We start from the raw sequence: 19,485 nt of genomic DNA, 5'->3' as shown, positions 1-19,485 counted from the left end.
GATTGAACCCAAAATGTATGCATGACATTCCCTTTTCCACATATGAGTTACATTTATAAAATTTGGAGAACTAAATAAAAATAATTAAGCCTAATAATTCAAATGACATAGTTTTTTTATACTCATTTAAAATGTTGTGGGTTCGAATCTCTTATCTTTGGTTAAAAAAAATAAATAAAAATTTTAAAAAATAAATTAAAAAACACAAGTTATTTTTTCAGCGATTTAATAATCCGATACCATTTTTAATGGTTTACTTAATATTAAGAGAAAAATATGTTAAATAAAAATAGAAAAAGTATAAGGTACCAACATATTATCTGTGAACTTATTGCCAATAATGATTAATTATTATATTTTAAACACATATATAAAGAGATACATCTAAAAAATATATCTGTAAAGACATTTTTATTAAACACACAGCTATAAAAAATATATTTTTATTAGACATATTCATAAAGATACTTCTATTAAACACAGTTATAGATAAGAGTTGGCAGATGTGGGTAGAAATGCTGTTGGTAACGTAGCGGGATTGATAAAAATAATATTATCAATTTAAGGCAAGCATTACAATTTTCCCTTTTTTAAAATGTTTAATTTCCAGGTTTTTTTTTTTTAGTGACTTGAGTCTTTAATTGTTGTTACAGTGGCGCGCACTCAACCGATTTTGGATTCTGAGGTGCCAAAAGAAAAAGAGTAAGCGGTGCATTCCGAATGCCTCGGCTACTTTTCCGGTTAGCACTCTCGTCTTCTTCGATTGCATGCGGTGTTGTTTCTAATTTTGTTTTTCAAAAAGCTTTCGCATAAGAAATGGTGCTCTGTACCCCTCTCGCGGAGTGCATGATTGTGGTATGGCGTGCATGATTGTGTTAGGGTTTTAACATTAACTCACTGGATTAGAAAAATGGCGTGCATGATTTTGTTAGGGTTTTAACATTAACTCACTGAATTAGAAAAATGGCAAATAGGTTAATGACATAACATTTGTTTAGTTTGCTAGGGAAAGCTCTTTGGTGCCTGGGCCTTTTGAAGAAGCGCAAAAAGCATCGCAATGGAAGGGAAAAGGGAGAGGGAAAAGTTGAGAGTAGCTTCAGTATATGTGATCTACCAGATGCGATTCTCCAGCTTATCATATCCTCCCTTCCCACAAAAGAAGCAATTCAAACGAGTATACTCTCCAAAAGATGGGAGCATCTATGGAGGGATATCTCCAATATTGAGTTGAAAGAGGGAAAACCCGAGGAAAGGCAGCAATTCATGCAATTTGTGACCGGATTGCTTGTAGCTTGTAATTGTTCCATTCTTGAGAAGTTTTCTCTGTCATGCAAGGTTGATAAGGATGCTTCTCGGGTTAATGAGTGGCTATGTGGTTTCATCAACCCTAAGATTCAAGAACTATGTCTTCACCTTGAAGAGATTGAGGAACCATTGGTCTTCCCTGACCAACTGTTTACGTGTGCCACATTGACAAAGTTTACATTGGATATGCAGCATGTCTTGAAGCTTCCTTCTTCCGTTCATTTTCGGTGCCTTCGGACTTTGACCTTGTCTAACATTATATTCCCTGATAGTTCTTCAGCACAACAGCTTTTCTTTGGTTGCCCAGCTTTGGAGGATTTGTCCCTAATCAATTGCAATTTGAAAAATGTTCGAGCTGTTTCTATTTATTCTCTCTTGCTTCGACGGATTTATATACAGGAGTATTTAGATAATATGTTGTATGACGACGATGATATTGAGATAGGTTTTCTGAGTGATACAATTCGCTGCAAAGTACTGATTGTTGGACCTAATCTGAAGTCATTTACTTATCACGGCGATGGAATGAATGATTTTTTCTTATATTATTCAACCGTGATTGACGCCTCAATTCAGGTTAGTTACTTCTGGCATGGAGCTTCAGGCGATTTCACATTCAGATTTCTCAACATGATCCCAAATGTGGAGAAGCTTTCTATATCTGCAGATTCTATTGAGGTTTGATCTTCATACAAAATATCTATGAGTCTTCATTCTATTTCAATTAATTTGTTGGCCTTTCTTTGAATTTGACTGCACATGGCAGGCACTCAGCGAATCGATGTCTTTCAGACTACCTTTATTTTGTAATTTGGGTGAACTAGATTTGGACCTAAGCAAACCCGTAGAATTGTTCAATTTGTATGAAGAATTACTGACACTATTGCGAAACTCGCCCTGTCTTCGGGTTCTTAGATTTCAGGTAGTAACCTCATTTGGACCAGAAAGTTCATTGCTATTTACGAATTGGAAAAATTTTCATTTGTTGTATGTGTTTTTAACAATTCAGGGAGAGGTTTCGCTTGCTAAAGAGGATGCAAATTTTATATTTGATCCCTTGCCTGTGTGTTTTAGTACAACCCTGAAGACGATTGAGATTAGTGGCATTACTGGGAAAGAAGAAGAACTATTTGCAATAGAAATATTGTTGCAAGCAGCATCAGTGTTGGATAAACTTTGTATTAAGTGTTACTGGTTTTCGTTTGATTTGAATGACAAGCGTATAGGATTAAAAAGGTCAGAGGAGTTATACAAGCGAATCTTAAAGTATCCTAAGAGCTCAAAGGATTGTGAGATAGAATTTAAATAAAGACTAGCCACCCTAACATCACAAATTATGTATTTTCCATCAATCTTAAAATTTGCTCATTGCCGTCTCAAATTCCTTAGTTTTCTTTCACTTTATTATAATTATTATATTTTAATTGCATATTATTTTTCCTTTAAATATAGATTATACAGAGATAGGCGTCACAGAGTTAAGGGTGGAAGAAATGCTTAATTTATGTTAAATAATTGAATATAGTTCAGCGAAGTGTTCGTGCTTGATAGAACTAGATTTTGATCGAACTAGATTTTGATTATATGATTAGAAAAATAAAATATATTTATCTTTAAAATTTGATTTTATATCAAGTGGATAACTTTTATGTGATTTTTGGTGAATGACTAAAAATAATTTTAGAAAATAAAAAGTTTTAGATATTGAATTTATGATCAATCTTTTGCATGTAGATTTTAAATAATTATACAAAAATTTAGTTCCAATGCACAAACATTTTGTCAAATACAAAAATAATGTTAGGTATATTTTGTTATTTTTATTATGTTTTAAATTATTTTAAAATATTTTTTTGTTAATATATCTATAAGATACTTTTATCATTAATTTAAAAATACAAATCCATTTTAGAGGTTCATTCTAGTTTATATTAAGAGCAATTCTCTTAAATAAAAATAATATTATCAATTTAAACTTTATAATATAGTACATGCTATGATGAAGAAAAAAATAACAAAAATTATGCGATTAAATAACTATTGCATAAAATATATCATTTTATTTTTGTTAATTTTTAAAATAAAATTAAATATTTCCTTTTGTATCTACACAAAACCTCTTTATGAATGGGCCTTATAACATTCTTTTTTTAACTTCCGTTAAATAATTGATTTGACTAAATTTTTATCTAATGGGTCTGAGATATTAACTTCATGTGAAATTGATTTCACTTGGGTCACTTTTTAAAATGTCTAATTTCCAGGTTTTTGTTGAGTCGTTAATTGTTATAGTGGCGCGCATTCCACTGACTTTGGATTCCAAGGCGCCAAAAGAAGAGAAAGCGGTTGCATTACGAATCTCTTGACTACATTCCAGGTTAGCACTCTCGTCGTCTTCGATTGCATCAGGTTTTATTCTTTGCATGCGGTGCTGTTTCTCATTGTGTTTTTCTAAAAGCTTTCGCATACAAAATCATGCTCTGAAACCCTCTTGCGGAGTGTAGGATTGTGTTAGGGTTTAACATTAACTCACTGGATTAGGAAAACGGCAAATAGGTTAATAACATTTGTTTAGTTTGCTAGGGAAAGCTCTATTAAGCATGGTTCTTGAGAAGAAGCGCAAAAAGCAGTGCAAGGGAAGGGGAAAGGGAGAGGGAAATGTTGAGAGCAGCTTCAGTATATGTGATCTACCAGATGCGATTCTCCAGGTTATCATATCCTCCCTTCCCACAAAAGAAGCAATTCAAACGAGTATACTCTCCAAAAGATGGGAGCATCTATGGAGGGATATCTCCAATATTGAGTTGAAAGAGGGAAAACCCGAGGAAAGGCAGCAATTCATGCACTTTGTGACCAGATTGCTTGTAGCTTGTAATTGCTCCAGTCTTGTGAAGTTCTCTCTGACATGTAATGTTGATAAGGATGCTTCTCGGGTTAATCAGTGGCTATGTGGTTTCATCAACCCTAGGATTCAAGAACTATGTCTTTGTCTTTATGGGATTGAGGAACCATTGGTCTTCCCTGACCAACTGTTTACCTGTGCCACATTGACAAACTTTGAATTGGATATGGAGCATGTCTTCAACCTTCCTTCTTCCGTTCATTTTCAGTGCCTTCGGACTTTGACTTTGTCTAACATTATATTCCCTGATAGTTCTTCAGCACAACAGCTTTTCTCTGGCTGCCCAGCCTTGGAGGATTTGTACCTAATCAATTGCAATTTGAAGAATGTCCAAGCTGTTTGTATTTATTCTCCTTTGCTTCGACAAATTCATATACGAGAGGACAAAGATGGTATGATGGATGAAGATCATGATGAGATAGGTGGTTGCAAAGTACTGATTGTTGGAGCTAATCTGAAGTCATTTACTTATCACGGCGATTGTATGAATGAATATTTCTTATATCGTTCAACCTTGGTGATTGATGCCTCCATTGAGGTGCTACCTCCTGAATATTATTGGGTCAGAGAGGTAACCTGGCAAATCTCTTCAGGCAATTTCACGTTCAGACTTCTCAAAATGCTCCCAAATGTGGAGAAGCTTTCTATGTCTGAGACTTCTATTATGGTTTGATCTTCATACAAAATCTCTATTAGTCTTGATTCTGTTCAATTACTTTGTTTGCCTATCTGAATATTTTGAATTTGACTGAATATGCCAGACACTCAGTAGAACATCTTTACTCGGACAACTACCCTTATTTGGTAAATTGGCTGAACTAGATTTCGACTCATTCTCGTCCATAGAGTTGTCCTATAAAGCATTACTGATGCTATTGCGAAACTCGCCCTGTCTTCAAGTTCTTAGATTTCAGGTAGTAACTTCATTTGAACCAGAAAGTTAATTGCTAGATATGAATCGCAAAAGTTTTCATTTTTTATGTGTTTTTAACAATGCAGGGACGGGTGTCTCAGCCTAAAGATGATGCAAATTGTATATTCAATCCCTTGCCTGTGTGTTTTAGCACAACCCTGAAGACGATAGAGATCGGTGGCATCTCTGGCGAAGAAGAGCTATTTGCAATAAAAATATTGTTGCAAGCAGCATCAGTGTTGGATAAACTTCGTATTCAGTGTTATTGGTCTTCGTTTGACAGGGATGACAGGCTTATAGGATTAAAGAGGTCAAAGGAGTTCTGCAAGCAGATCTTAAAGTATCCTAAGAGCTCAATGAATTGTGAGATAGAATTCGAGTATTATTGAGCTATTAAGCTTACGATATGTTTTGATATTGCCATAGAATTTAAAGACTAGCCAGCATTACAAATTATGTATGTACTTTCTTGCAATCTTAAATTTTGCTCATTGCCATCGCAAACCCATTAAATTTTATAATCTATTATATTTTATTGGCACATTGCATTCCGTTAATTGTTCATTGGTAGGATTGACAGAGTTAAGGGTGGAAAATTTGCTTAGTCTATGTTAGATAGTTTCATTGCTGATTCTTGAATATTTTTGAAGGAATAGATTCTTTCGAGTTGATTTTTCATGTAATCATATATATAAAAAGTCACGTGAGAGAATCCATTTCTATATCTTGGGAGCAGCTTGATAATGGTCTATGTTGGTCAAACAGATAAAAGTTAAATGTGGCATTTGCATTATTTTTGTCTTCTTATGATGATGCATTTATGCATTGATCAAGGTAAACATAAAACTATGGAAGAAGCCTTCTCTGCCTGCGAGGACGAAGTTCAAAATTTGAACAATAGATGCTAGTGAGAATGTGGATAGGATAACCAATTTACCTGACAACTTCCTTCAATGCATCTTGAGTTCGCTTCAAACTAAAGATGCAGTCAGAACTAGTTTGTTATCTAGAAGGTGGCGGACCCAATGGATGTTGGATTGTTGGTCACCAAACTTGACATCTCAGGATTTGGATCAAACATGAGCCAGAAGAGATAATCACTCTTCATGTTCAACACTTGATTCTTAGACTTCATGAGATTAATGGAGAGCCATTTGAGTTGCCTTGTGATACATTCAGGAAGGCTTTTATAGTGGCTGAGGTCTTGCTCAAGCTTCCATCTTGCATCCACTTTTCGAATTTGAATATTTTGACTCTTAAGTACATTGCTTTCCCGGTCGTTGTTCCAGTCAAAAGCTATTTTCTGGCTTGTCAGTTTTGGTGACTTGGAGGAGCTAACTTTGGATAGATATAGTTGGTGGAATGTGAAAGCTATTGCTATTACGATTGTTGTGTCCATGCTTCAGAAAGTGGATATTAAGGAGAATGAGGCTGATGCTCATAGCTGCCGGTTCTTTATTTTAAAAATTTAAGTTCTCTAAAACTTTTTCTATTTAGTGACTTCAATTGTTAAAAGTTGTCATTTGTTACTGCAAATTCTCAGATATACCATAACTCAGTAAATCACAAAATTGTACATTCTTGTGTAATTCATGTTAGGAGTATAAGAATCAGTTAAAAAAGTTTCCTTTGGTAGAAGTTAGTTACAAGTTTGTTAGAAGGTTAACCATTCAATTAGAGTTTAGTGTTAAACTCTGCAGCACCAAAATATAAATATATATACTTATCTTGTTACTCAAATGGAATAAGATAGAACGTTCATTTTCATTCTTTACTCTCTGCATTCACCTTCTCCTCTCTTTCAATTTCTCTCTATCCTCTTCAATATTCAAACAATTCACCTTATACACAACTATATGCAAATTAATTTTCGCATTCTTAGAGCTCTTAGTTTTCAAATATAGATTATGTTCACAAATTCAAAATACGCTCAATTTATTTTTAATTTGGAAAGAATTTAGTTCATAAAATTTTTAAGTTAACTATTTAATCCCTTTTTTTTCGGGTAATTTAGATGGGCAACTATTTAATCCTTAAAATTATATTTTGGTTACTAGTTGTTTAATTGTTAGTTAACCTTCATGATTTTGGTCCATACCGCCATGTCACATTTTGTATAGATTTCTTTTTTGTGGGTAAATCTGACGGGGCAAAGCCCAACAGAAAAGTATTAATAAATAATAACAGTAATTTCTAATTTGGCCCTAATAATCATTTTTCTATTCGTGTTGGTAAATGGTAATTAGTAATTACCAGTTGATATATTGGTATATCGTGCAACACTGCTAGTGGAGAAAGGGGTCGCCGGTGCAGGTTATCACTCTTTCCTCTTCGATTCCATTTGTCTTTACCTTCGCATTTTCTTCTTTCGATTAAGTTAGGGTTTTGGGGTTTAGGGCTTAGACAAGGGCAAATAGGTTCATTATTATGTTAGATGATGATGAGTAAGGGATACAAATCAATGTGAATCTCAATTTAGGGCAGGCTATTATTTTCTTACTCGTAATCTTTGTTTGTATAATATGAAAGCTATTTGAAGCATGGGTCGTAAAAGGAAGAGCAAGAAGCAGAGAAAGGGAGAGGGAAACAGCACTGAGAGTGGCACAGTCATGAACATATGTGATCTTCCTGACCCAATTCTCTATCATATCTTATCCTCTCTTCCTACAAAAGATGCAATTCGAACAAGTGTACTTTCCAAAATGTGGGAGCATCTATGGAAGAATATATCCAAGATTGAGTTGAGAGAGAATTATCATAATTATCTCGAACAACCTGAACCTGTAAAAAGACAGAAATTCATGGACTTTGCGACCAAATTGCTCAGAGATTGTGATTGCTCGAATCTTAAAAAGTTTGATCTGATATGTAGTGTAGATGAGAATGCTTCTCAGGTTAATCAGTGGCTATGTGGTTTCATCAACCCTGAGATTGAAGAAATATCTCTTCGCTTTGAAGATATTTGGGAACCTTTGGTCTTCCCTGACCACCTGTTTACCTGTGCAACACTGACACAATTTGATTTGCGTATGAAGCACATTTTCAAGCTTCCTTCTTCCATTCATTTTCAATCCCTTCGGATGTTGAGGTTGGTTAGTGTTATATTCCCTGATAGTTCTTCAACGCAAAATCTTTTCTCTGGTTGCCCAGCCTTGGAGGAGTTGGCCCTAATTTATTGCAATTTGAAGAATGTCAAGGCGTTTTTTATTTCTTCTCCCTTGCTTCAAACAATTGATATAGTAGATAAGGAAGATGAGGAGGATGATGGTCTGAATGTTTCAAAGAAAGTAGTGATCTTCGGAACAAATTTGACGTCATTTAATTATTCTGGTGACTTCCCGAATGAATATTCATTATGTGATTCAGCCTCAGTGATTAACGCATCTATTATGGTTCAAGTACCTCCTTCTCCCAATTGTTGGGATGACGAATGCATGATTTACAGTCGTCTGTTGGATTTAGGCCGTTTCGTGTTCAAACTTCTCAGAGAACTCCCAAATCTGGAGTGGCTTACCATCTCTGACGACTTTGTTTTGGTTTGATCTCCTTACAAATTACAAAACATCTGTTAGTGTGATTTTATATAATTAATTTTATGGTCTTTCTGAATATCTTGTTTTGTGTTTGCCAGGCTCTCAGCAGAACAAGATTACTACTTAAATATCTGCCTTTTTTTCCTAATTTGGTTGAACTAAATTTCTCCTCAATCGACGAGTCCATAGATTTGTCCTACCCAGGATTATCGGCCATGTTCCATAACTCGCCCAATCTCGAGGTTATTAGATTTGTGGTAATAACTTCTTTCAGACTTGAAAATTTATTGCTGTTTACAAAAGTTTTGAAATTTTCATTTTAGTATGTGTTTAACAATGCAGAAAGGGGTGTTTCTACCTAAAGATGATGCAACATGCATATTGGATTGCATACCTATGTGCTTTAGTACTGACCTTAAGTTAATTGAGATCTCTGGCTTTGATGGGGAAGAAGAAGAGTTATTTGCAATAAAAGTTTTGTTGCAAGCAGCATCAGTATTGAGTAAACTTATTATCCGCAGTTATTCCTTTCGGTATAACGGGGACGATATTGATAGAGGAGAGAGGTTAGATAAGTTGCACCATCAGATCTTAAGGTATCCTAGGAGGTCAATGGATTGCGAGATAGATGTTGAGCATATTGTAATCGGGTGAAGATGGAAAGAATGGAGCCAAGATAGTGATTTGTTTGAATTGTTGAGATATCAAACTTTATGGCTTATGTTTTGATACAGCTATAGAATTTGCCGATTGCCTTTTTGTTGTAGTTTTAGAATTTACTCATTGCCTTTCTAATTTGTGTTTGTGAACATTGAAACGCAACCACGAATTTTGTTTCGCTCTAACTTATTCTATTGACAGATTGACAGATATAAGGTTGGAAGAATTGCTTAATTTCATGTTAAAGTAGTTTTATTACTGATGTATGGACATTTTGTGGGAGGAACAAATCTTCTCAAGTTGATTTCCAAATAACTATATCATATTTAAATTCTTGTGTAAAATACTAATTTGAGATAATCTATGGTTATATTTTAGGGGATACTTGTTCAGCATGATGGTGCATTTCTTTTTTAAAAAAAAAAAAACTTGAAGACTGTTAATTGGGGTCATATTCAGAGGGGGATGGGATGTAACGAAAGAAGATAGGGATCTTAAAGTCATCTAATTAGCATTTTCTGAATGTGAAGGAACCTTATTGAAAGTGTTACATTATTCACATAATTAGAAATTTCTGTTCTTTTTTTTTTTTAAGTGGCATTCTATCTCGGCAAAATCAACGAGGTGTGTGTCAACTATAAGGGACGTACAATTGGAAATTTTGTGTGTGTATAAATAGTAATTCACTCTATTGCTTAAATATGAAAGATGAGCATGCTTCTACTGTAGTACTTCAGTAATTAAGTGTCAATTTTTTTAGATCGTGTTTTCTAGATGACAGTTATTCGATATATATAACTCTATAGAGTAAATTTCAAGAACATAAATATATATTTTTATATATAGTGGTCTGGTGAATAATATAACCTCTAACAATAGGTATATATTACCCTGATGTTTTTCAATGGAATAACATATTACCATCTTTTTATGGATGCAGCAAACTGGCAGTTTGTTGTGAAATAGACTCCTTTATTCTAAGACCAAAAAACAAGGGAGAAAAAAAAAAGATTCCTTTACTTAATAGGTGACTATGATCATCATCTCATATTATGTCCCACATGTAGAAAACATAATCCCAGAAGGGGTAACTAAATCAATAGGGTAAATGGTCAAATTCATTTCTAAAAGATTATTTGTTCTTCAAATTAGTCCCTACAATTTTTTTTTAATCAAATTTGTCTTTTAACGGTTTTAAATTAATCACATTAGTCCTTATGTCATAAAGGTGAGAGGTCAGAGAAGTTGTACAAGCAGATCTTAAGGTATCCTAAGAGGTCAATGGATTGCAAGATAGATTTTGAGCATATTGTAATGAGGTGAAGATGGAAAGAATGGAGCTAAGATATTGATTTGTTTGAATTATTGAGCTATCAAACTTTATGGCTTATGTTTTGATACAGCTGTAGAATTTGCCGATTGCCTTTCTATTATAGTTTTAGAATTTGCCTATCTAATTTGCGTGTGTGAACGGTGAAATGCAACCACTAATTTTATTGCACCATAAGGATCTATGTTTGTATTTTAGGGGGCTACTTGTTCAACATGATGGTGCATTTTATTTTCCTCTCTTTTATTTTTCATTTAGAGACTGTTAAAGATAACAAGATGTGAAGAAACCACATCCAATTTAAAATTTTAAAATGTCAATTTAATGGGTTCCTTATCTTATAAATTTCTTATTTTTTTTTTTTTTTAATGTGAGACTAATTTCATAGGCTACTCACACTTGCAACATTAACAAATATGACATGTAGCAATACACATACATGATACATGCATGCAGAGGAAAGAGACTCGACAACAACTCTGTCCTCACATACACGTACACATACATACATATATAGACATATGATCTGAAACTGAAACAAAGGTTGTCACTTCTCACTTGCCAGTGTTACTAATACGTAAAGTTAGTAACTAACTACTTAACGTTGTGATGTCTTGATCAGTGTCAGTACGCTGTCTATAGCGTACGTCTACTCTATCTTCTGCTTCAAGAAACAGTAAAGCACCCACTGCAATCAAGCTCACCTTAATTACTTACACATTGCCCACATGTATATTAATATAGAGAATCTATAAGGATACTGTGACACTCTCTTTTTGATATGATAGAGAGGAGTGTATGTTCTTCTTCTACCCTTCCTTAGCTGCAAACAATGGCATCAATAAAGTGCCCTTTATTGTTATCGCTTCTCCTTTCTTCCATTTTCTTAACGAGTAATCCAGTTAAATGTGATGATGGTGAGTAATGAGCTAGTTAGTACTTTGCTCCTCTTTCTTATATTATTTTCAACTAGTTTTTCTTGAACAAAATACTATGTGCATACAAAAAATTAGTTACGATATCAGCTATAACTACATGTGTTGTTTAAATTCATTTTTAATGTATATTTTGTATTTCAATGTGTATTTTATACAAGTGGCTGATCTTTTGTGTACACGTAATATGGTTGTTTCTTGAATCAGCTAATTCTGTTGAAACTTAAGTGGGTTTCATTCTGCTGCAGATGAAGAAGATACTCTTTATGATGGAATCAATAAGTATAGAGCATCACTGAACTTGAAAGCTCTAACAAAAAATGAAAATGCTGATTGCCTTGCTGATAAAATAGCTGATCAATTCAAGAAGCAGCCTTGCACAAACACCACAGGTGCCAACACAGTGCCAGGCACAGAGCCTCAGTTCTCAAACTATCCTGACCTTTTGTCCAAATGCCACTTGGCCATTTCCAACACAAGGGATGGAATAGTTATGCCTGCTTGTGTTCCTGGCCTTGTTCCAACCAAGGTTCTTACAAATTTCACAAAATCTCTTTACTCAGATAATCTCAATGATTCAAAGTTCACAGGAATTGGCATTGGTTCAGAAGATAACTGGATTGTTGTTGTCTTGACCACAAACACTCCTACAGGAGACTTTGCTCCCTATAGTTCTGCTGCTACTAATTTGATTTCTAAGATTGGATTGAATCACTTCTCATTTCTCTTATTAGTTGCTAGCATTTTCCTATGATGAAACCAATGTTCTAATGTTGTTGACAATGTTGCATTTTTGTTACAATTTTGTTACCTGTCAAAAGGCCATCTACCTCCATGAAGAATGTGTTTTTTGTGTCAAGGTAAATGGAAAATAATAAGAAAAGACAGGTTTTCTAGTGAAAAATTGAGATCCTTGGCTTGCATAACTGTTGCTACGGTATTGTACTTGTTTTTGTAAAATTGAGTGAGATGAATAGAAGAGAATGCATTGTTGCCAAAAGATTATTATCATATAGTTGTAATTACCATAAAAAAATATTATTTTTAAGCTTGGATGTTTAGCTTATGCCATTCAAATCACAAGTAAAATTGGAGGTGCATACCATAGTACTAACAGATAATAACAGCAACACTCAATATGAAGTTTCATTTTTCATATTTCTTCTTCAGAAACAATCTTAACCACAAGCAACACTAATATTTCTTGCATATTAATTATATTCAAGGATGAGGAATCGTTAAAAATATACTCATCACAAATTCAAGCTACCTTCAATTTGGGGGAATTGACAGACAGAAATCTTCTTAACATGAGCATCAGAATCCATGTGGACTTTGTGATCTTCTCCTTTACCATCAGAAGCAATGCAGAGCTGAGAACAGTTTTTATTATCTGTGCCTGCAATCCATTGAAAAAACCCAAAAGGCCTTCTCTTCTCCAAATCGTATATAGTGCTCCCGAGATTGTTCTCTGTGCCTTCCTCTCGGCTGGTGTCCTCTTATCATCATCCGAATCTGCAGCTTGAATCATGACTTTACACCTAGAAAAAGCCATATATATCCATTAAATTGAATTAGCTTTTTCTTTCCTCCTTTTGCACTATATAAAAAGCATGCAATAATTCTAGCCTAGTGTCAAATTATTCAAAAATCGAGCATTCACCTAATAGCTGGGTATGTCAAGCATGTAGCAGCACATTTTGAAACTGCTCCCAGCACGAAAGCGGAAAATGCAGAAAGTGCTTCCGGGGATGACTTTGTACCGGTTTTCTTGCTTGTCTTGCCCTTTAGTATTCTCTGTTTCAGCTGATCAAATGCAGTATACTGTTTTGGAGGAGAAAAATCCTTGTTGAGTTTGGGGATTGTATTCTAGTAAAGATTAATCTGGAACAACAAATCCTCTCTAGATTTCGTTTGTATAAAAAGAGTGATACCTGAATAGATGGATTTGTTGTTAAAAGAATAGATATGGCAAGACCATCATATGCCTCACCCCATGTACCCTCAGAAAGAGTCTTCCAAAATCCCTTAGATTTTCCAAACTCACTTGTTTGCATCCTCGAGGATGCTGTATCTAGAGGCTGTAAAGTACAAACAAATGTTACATATCATATGGCAGAGGCTGTGCTTATTGAGTGCATAATAGAGTAAACAATCATTTCATCAATCAAAATATCAGTTCTCCAATTATCAAAGTATTAATCATTGCTGTAACTTATCAATGTTGTTTCCGCCAGAATCCAGAGTAGTAAACGAATTATAAACAAGCACATAACATGTGTAGCTCACAAAATTTGATATCTGAAAATAAATTACAATTATGACTTGCCTGTGTTATGACTATTGTAGAGACGCCAGCAGCAGTAGCAACAAGCAAGTTTGCTACTGTTCCAATGTTCTTATTTCCAGTTTTCTTCAAATATAGCTTCTTAAAGTAGCTGTATCCATAGAAATAAATAAACGAGGAAACGAAGGACTGCACATTTTTCGTACCAAGGCCTTGGTACAATGAAAGAACCTGGCGTGTAGAAATTGCTTCCCACAAAACATCAGAAATTCTCCTACATTGGACACAGCAAAATCATCAAATATGCACAACACAAACCTAAATAGTTAAGATGATTAAACAAATGGAACCTATATTTTCGGTTCTGCTTAGCTTGAACTTCAGCTTGATACTTGGTCTTGCATGTATCAAGTGGATACAACACAGTGGTGCTAACGAGGGATCCAATGGCACCAGAAGTAGCTTCTGACAAGGATTCCAAATCAAGTTGCATCTTCTTCAAAAAGAACCACCCCAAACTAACTCAAGTAGATTAGTAGACCCAACAAGAACAAGACACAAACTTTAAACAAATTCGACAAAAGGGTATATAGATTTCAACGAAGTGAAGGAAAAGCAGTTATCTTTGAAGGATTCAAAGACACCCATGAGGTTGAAACCAAAGAGAAGTGTTTAAGGAAAGGGGCAAACGGTTATATAGAATTGAGATCCAATCATTCAAGCTTCGGATTTGACTTGAGTTGACTATCTATCTTTTGGGGAATTGAAAACGTATGGGTTTTCTTCCGTCAGTAATGACGCTAAGTCGGACAATATATTGAAAAAAAAAAAAAGGAAATCGGTCGTTTACACGACATATTTTTGACTGAAATCTAACAAGATATTTTGGTTCCAAAAGTTTTGGAACATGGAAGATTTTATTTATTTTAGTTTATTTTTTTCACAAAGGATTAGTAGTAATAAACAATAGGAAACTTTTCAAATGATCCAGATCGCTCTTCTGGAACTCCAATGATCTACGTACGGCGGGTCACACCTTTTAGTTTTATCCTATAGTCCGATGTGAAATATCGTGAATGTCCCTGAATGAAATTAAAATTGACGACAGGAGCAGTGATCTATTATCAGCTTAAAGAACAAATGAAGCCAAGTTGCCCCTCAGCTAGCTGGTTTAAGAGTTGGAGGGCTTGGGCTGATAAGAGGAAAAGCCATTGAATTTGGGCTTGTATTAAATCATTGAATAGTTTTTGTATTATGGGCCTTTGTGTCATTGATGAGTTTGTTGGAATTACGTCTGCTTTACTGATCCAGTTAGCGAGAGAAAATGAAGCCCGTAATGAACATGTTCCATGTGGGGACGGTGGCTCAAACAATAATAATTTTGGTAAAAAAAAAAGTGAATACGTTGTCGTTTTGAAAAACCCCCGATGCCCTAATGTGACAGTGTGCACCCACCCATGGAGGCTTGGAGGCTGTCCTCATCCTTCATTGTTTGTGTTGTTTGTGTATGTATTTCCTGTGATAGTGTCCTTCAAGATCTGGAACCCTGCTAACGGCAGAGGTCGGGATCGCATTCAACGATCATGGCGGCGTAGACCTTGTTTATCTCACATGCCTGATCGCACGAGTTGGCACCATAGATCGTGACGCAGGTTAATTACACGAGGTCGACGTTGCGGTATTTCGTTGGTCGACGCTGTGGTCCCATTGCCGTGTGTAGGTCCGTGGGCGTTTGAGACTCATTCTGCCAATTTTCATTTTGTTTTCAATTTCATTTCTCTATCCTGATTTTGTTGTTGAAAGTTTAATCTGTTGCTGAAATAGTAAATTTTTTCGAACTCAAATTTGATGTTGTTGTTCTTGAAAATTCTGATAAATGTTTTTTTTCCTATTGAAAATTACTGTGATGTGTTGTTGTTGGTTTAACCGCATTGTCGACTTAATCAGATGATTGAGCATAAATTTTGTTCCTAAAAAAGTTGAGTGAATTGAGTTTGTTGCTTAATGTCGTGACAAAGCCTTGAATTTGCTGCTGCAAACAATGCATTATTCAATTCGTTTATTAGTGTAAAATCCTTCGGTTTTTATTTTGTTACAATTTGGTTTGTATTTGTATTGGTAGGAATGTTAGCAGGTAACGCTCATTGTGTTTGCGTCTTGGTGTCGTAGGTGTAATCCATGTGGGGTTTTTTATGTTTGTGTTTGTAGTTGGCAAGTGGAGGCTGTGAGGATGTTAGAAGTAGGTTGGATAGTAGATGAGGTGGTAAACTAAGCGATTTTGATCTACGTAAGTGGCATATTTTTTCATTGATCAGGTGAGACAGTTTTGAGGAAGCCAAGGTGAGTGTAGTAACTGTGGCAAAGAATTTTGTGCAATCCCTAGTTTATGTGAAATTTTTGTAAGGATGCATGTATGTGGAATGAGCCTCTTGCGGATTACTGGATGGAGGGCAATGCGGGTGTGTCGAATCTACAGGTACGATGCGTATACGTGGCATTTCGTATTTATAGTGTGTGAGTGGGATCCAATGAGATGGGGATGTTCTGTTACATGATTTGGGTGGTATTGTTCATGCAGTTGGTTGTACTCTTAGCAGCTGTGAGGGTTATATTGGGAGAACTGATATTTTATGTGGTGACTATGATGTCACGAGTCTGATACGTAGAAGAAATGGTAGATTGGTGTTTTTTTTGTTAAGTTTGTCGTGGCTGTAGTATTTGTTAAGTTTGCAGTTTTGAACTTTCACATTTTAAAGAAATATGCACTACTTGCATCTGTGATAATGAGCATCGACAAGCATATCCTTTATTAGACGATTGGCATTAACATGTTGTAGTGGACAAATATTATGATTATTGTGTAAACTGTATGTTAAATTATAACATGATAATGTTTATTAAATCAAATTAATAATCGAGAAAGAAGTTTTTCAGTTCAAGTTTACAGGGTTGAATTAATAACCATATTAGTACCTTTGAACATTTCATCTGCAAAATATACTTTGAAACTAATTTAAAATGCAAGGCTTTGATGTTATTTAGTGTTAATATGCATGGATATGTAATTTTTAAACAGAACGCATTTCACATAACGCCAGCTAGTAGCGAAATGTTTCTCTTATTCTTTCAGGACACAATGTTTGATACGAGAGTAGAGGAAGATGCTGAGTTATCCGATTGGGAAGGAATGGGGGCTTCTATGTTGCCCGATTTCTTGGGTTTGGATGGGTTGCGAGCAGAAGATGTCCTCGAAATGGAGTTTTCAACACTTCAGGAGGCAGGCGGCTTCTATAACAACTACAGCCGATTAAAGGGCTTTGCATCAAGGTGAGGGAAGACGGTTAGAAACACTGCCGGAGAGATAGCGCGGTACACGTTTATTTGTAATAGGCAAGAATTTCGAGAGAAGAAATGGTTGGAAAAGGTTGATCGCAAAAGGGAGATAAGGTAGTAACCCGATGCGGATGCATGGCGGAGATGAGGATAAAGAGGAAAGACGGTAGTGGGAGGTGGTACGTCTCGCATTTTGTCGAGGAGCATAACCACGAACTTGCCTATGGGAAACTTGTAGATTATCTGCGGTCACACAGGAAGATATCTGAAGTAGAAGTTGCTTAGCTAACAAGCATGAGGGAGATTGGGATTAGCATACCTAAGATTTATGAGTCTTTCGAAGCACAACTAGGGGGCTTTAATCTGGTAACATTCACGAAGCAAGATATGTATAATGAGATACGAAAACAGAGAGGTTTCCAAGGCGGTGACATAAGCGCAGCTATTAGGTACTTGGAAGGTTTGGCACACATGGATGGAAAAATATTTTGGCGGTACAAGTTGGGGGCAGGGCAACACCTATGCAACTTGTTTTGGAGCGACGATCGTTGTTAGGAAGATTATGGGATATTCGGTGATGTGCTAGCATTCGACGCTACATATGGCCGCAACAAGTACAACCTACCCGTTGTTGTCTTCTATAGAGTAAATCACCACAACCAGACATGCGTATTCGCTACAGCAATGGTTTCATGCGAATTGCAGGAGTCATATATTTGGGTTCTTCGGCAGTTTCTGGAATGCATGCAAGGTAAGGCATCGCAATCAGTCATCACAGATGGTGACCCAGCCATGCGGATAGCAATCCAATCCGTTTTTCCTGATGCACATCATCGGTTGTGTGCCTGGCATCTGCTGAGGAACGCGACTGCTAACATATGCGACCCGAGATTCACACAACTGTTTAGACACTACATGCTGGCAGATATGGAAATCGATGAGTTCAAAGTGCATTGGGAGGCAATGCTCAATGAGTGTGGTGTTAGGGAGGTTGAGTGGGAGAAGGACTTGTACACCAAAAAGCACGCTTGGGCAACAGTATACATCCGTGGTAGATTTTTTGCTGGAATACGTACTACCTCTAGGTGCGAGTCACTACATGCCAAACTAGGGAGGTTTGTTGAGAGTAGGTACGTTGTGTTAGAATTTGTCACAAATTTTCAGAGGTGTGTGGATTTTCTGTGTGACACAGAGGACGAGCTTGAATTTCGTTATTGGTACAGAACACCTGTACAACAAACCGAGTTTGTTGAGCTGGAAAAGTCCGGCTAGACGAAGTTCACCCGCAAAATGTTTGTCAGATTCCGGGATAGCCTGAAACGGTGTGTTCGTGTTAGAATATGTGAATTAAATGACACGGTGAACCTGCATGCATATACTCTCCATAAGTATCGGAGGCCTGGGATGAATTGGAAGGTTAATAGGGAGCCTATCTCGAATAGATTCAATTGCACGTGCATGCGAATGGAGTCGTTTGGTATTCCATGTGTGCACATCCTTGCCGTGTGTGTTAGACTTGACTTAGTAGAAATCCCTGAAAGCCTCGTGCTACGTAGGTGGTCCAAGGCAGCCAAACAAATGTGTCGAGCAACACACTGCTGACCGAAGCGTGACCTATAGGACACGATTGGGTGCTTTCTCCCAGCTATGTAAGCGATTAGGGCGTGTGGCTTGCATGAGTGATGAAGACTTCAAGCTTTACTCAAAGAAGCTTCTGAGTGATGCTATCTTCCTTGAAATAAAGTACGGCCTAAGACCATCAATGAATGTTATCGCAACAGCAAAAGATTGCGAGGTCAAGGACCCGATTTGTGTTAGAACAAAAGGCACGGATCGGATGAGTCAAGCTGGCGGTTCTGCGGCTAAGACCAAAAGAAAGTGCAGCACATGCGGGAAGCTAGGGCACCGGAGGACTAGATGCCCTAACAGAGGCGCGCAACCTTCTTCAAGAAATGACAAAGCACCTATAGGGGGACACAAACGCAAGCGATCAAAGGTTACTTTCTAACTTACTCCTTCATCGACTATTTACTCTGCCACATAGACCAATAAAAGCAACTCTATTGAAAGGCTCACTATTAATGCCATTTAAATCTTTGAACTAAACTAAATGATGTTCTGGGGCACCAATATTTATTTCATTATTATGTGTTTCAACGTTTTTTCGTCACATATTCGGAAAAGAAGGCTGTGGGTAAAGAAAATCAACTTAGTGATTAATGCACGTAGGCCATTCATGATGTCTTATTTTTTCGTTTCCCATTGAACAGTATGTTAAGATGTAACT

General features: G+C 36.1%; 4 protein-coding genes across 6 annotated transcripts; 3 read left to right on the top strand and 1 right to left on the bottom strand.

The window, feature by feature from the left end:
* Window positions 1-635: 635 nt before the first annotated feature.
* Window positions 636-3,993, top strand: LOC130948212 (F-box/LRR-repeat protein At4g14103-like). Of its 2 annotated transcripts, XM_057876926.1 has the most exons (6): window positions 636-740; window positions 999-1,983; window positions 2,072-2,227; window positions 2,315-2,541; window positions 3,570-3,682; window positions 3,881-3,993. In XM_057876926.1, the coding sequence occupies exons 1-5, from the start codon at window positions 721-723 to the stop codon at window positions 3,586-3,588; spliced, it is 1,407 nt and encodes a 468-aa protein (XP_057732909.1). In that variant the 5' UTR covers window positions 636-720; the 3' UTR covers window positions 3,589-3,682; window positions 3,881-3,993. The 2 variants fall into 2 exon arrangements, with proteins under 2 accessions (XP_057732909.1, XP_057732908.1); XM_057876925.1 differs by lacking the exons at window positions 3,570-3,682; window positions 3,881-3,993 and having other exon boundaries at window positions 2,315-2,673.
* A 3,328-nt stretch (window positions 3,994-7,321) lies between these two features.
* Window positions 7,322-9,612, top strand: LOC130947851 (putative F-box/FBD/LRR-repeat protein At5g22670). 2 transcript variants are annotated; one of them, XM_057876569.1, is made up of 4 exons: window positions 7,322-7,433; window positions 7,650-8,656; window positions 8,752-8,910; window positions 8,996-9,612. In XM_057876569.1, exons 2-4 carry the CDS (start codon window positions 7,661-7,663, stop codon window positions 9,305-9,307), a joined length of 1,467 nt encoding a protein of 488 aa, XP_057732552.1. In that variant the 5' UTR covers window positions 7,322-7,433; window positions 7,650-7,660; the 3' UTR covers window positions 9,308-9,612. The 2 variants fall into 2 exon arrangements, with proteins under 2 accessions (XP_057732552.1, XP_057732551.1); XM_057876568.1 differs by having other exon boundaries at window positions 7,370-8,656.
* A 1,789-nt stretch (window positions 9,613-11,401) lies between these two features.
* On the top strand, window positions 11,402-12,583 carry LOC130950924 (uncharacterized GPI-anchored protein At3g06035-like). The gene is made up of 2 exons (XM_057879527.1): window positions 11,402-11,560; window positions 11,827-12,583. Exons 1-2 carry the CDS (start codon window positions 11,476-11,478, stop codon window positions 12,330-12,332), a joined length of 591 nt encoding a protein of 196 aa, XP_057735510.1. The 5' UTR covers window positions 11,402-11,475; the 3' UTR covers window positions 12,333-12,583.
* Window positions 12,584-12,600: 17 nt separating this feature from the next.
* LOC130950923 (peroxisomal adenine nucleotide carrier 1-like) lies at window positions 12,601-14,750 on the bottom strand. The gene is made up of 5 exons (XM_057879526.1): window positions 14,216-14,750; window positions 13,908-14,139; window positions 13,513-13,659; window positions 13,242-13,402; window positions 12,601-13,119 (listed from the first exon to the last, which is right to left on the bottom strand). Exons 1-5 carry the CDS (start codon window positions 14,356-14,358, stop codon window positions 12,840-12,842), a joined length of 963 nt encoding a protein of 320 aa, XP_057735509.1. The 5' UTR covers window positions 14,359-14,750; the 3' UTR covers window positions 12,601-12,839.
* Between the last annotated feature and the right edge of the window lie 4,735 nt (window positions 14,751-19,485).

Source organism: Arachis stenosperma, chromosome 9 (genome assembly GCF_014773155.1).
Source record: "Arachis stenosperma cultivar V10309 chromosome 9, arast.V10309.gnm1.PFL2, whole genome shotgun sequence".
Taxonomy (NCBI): Eukaryota; Viridiplantae; Streptophyta; class Magnoliopsida; order Fabales; family Fabaceae; genus Arachis; species Arachis stenosperma.
This window is presented reverse-complemented; position numbering and strand designations above follow the sequence as displayed.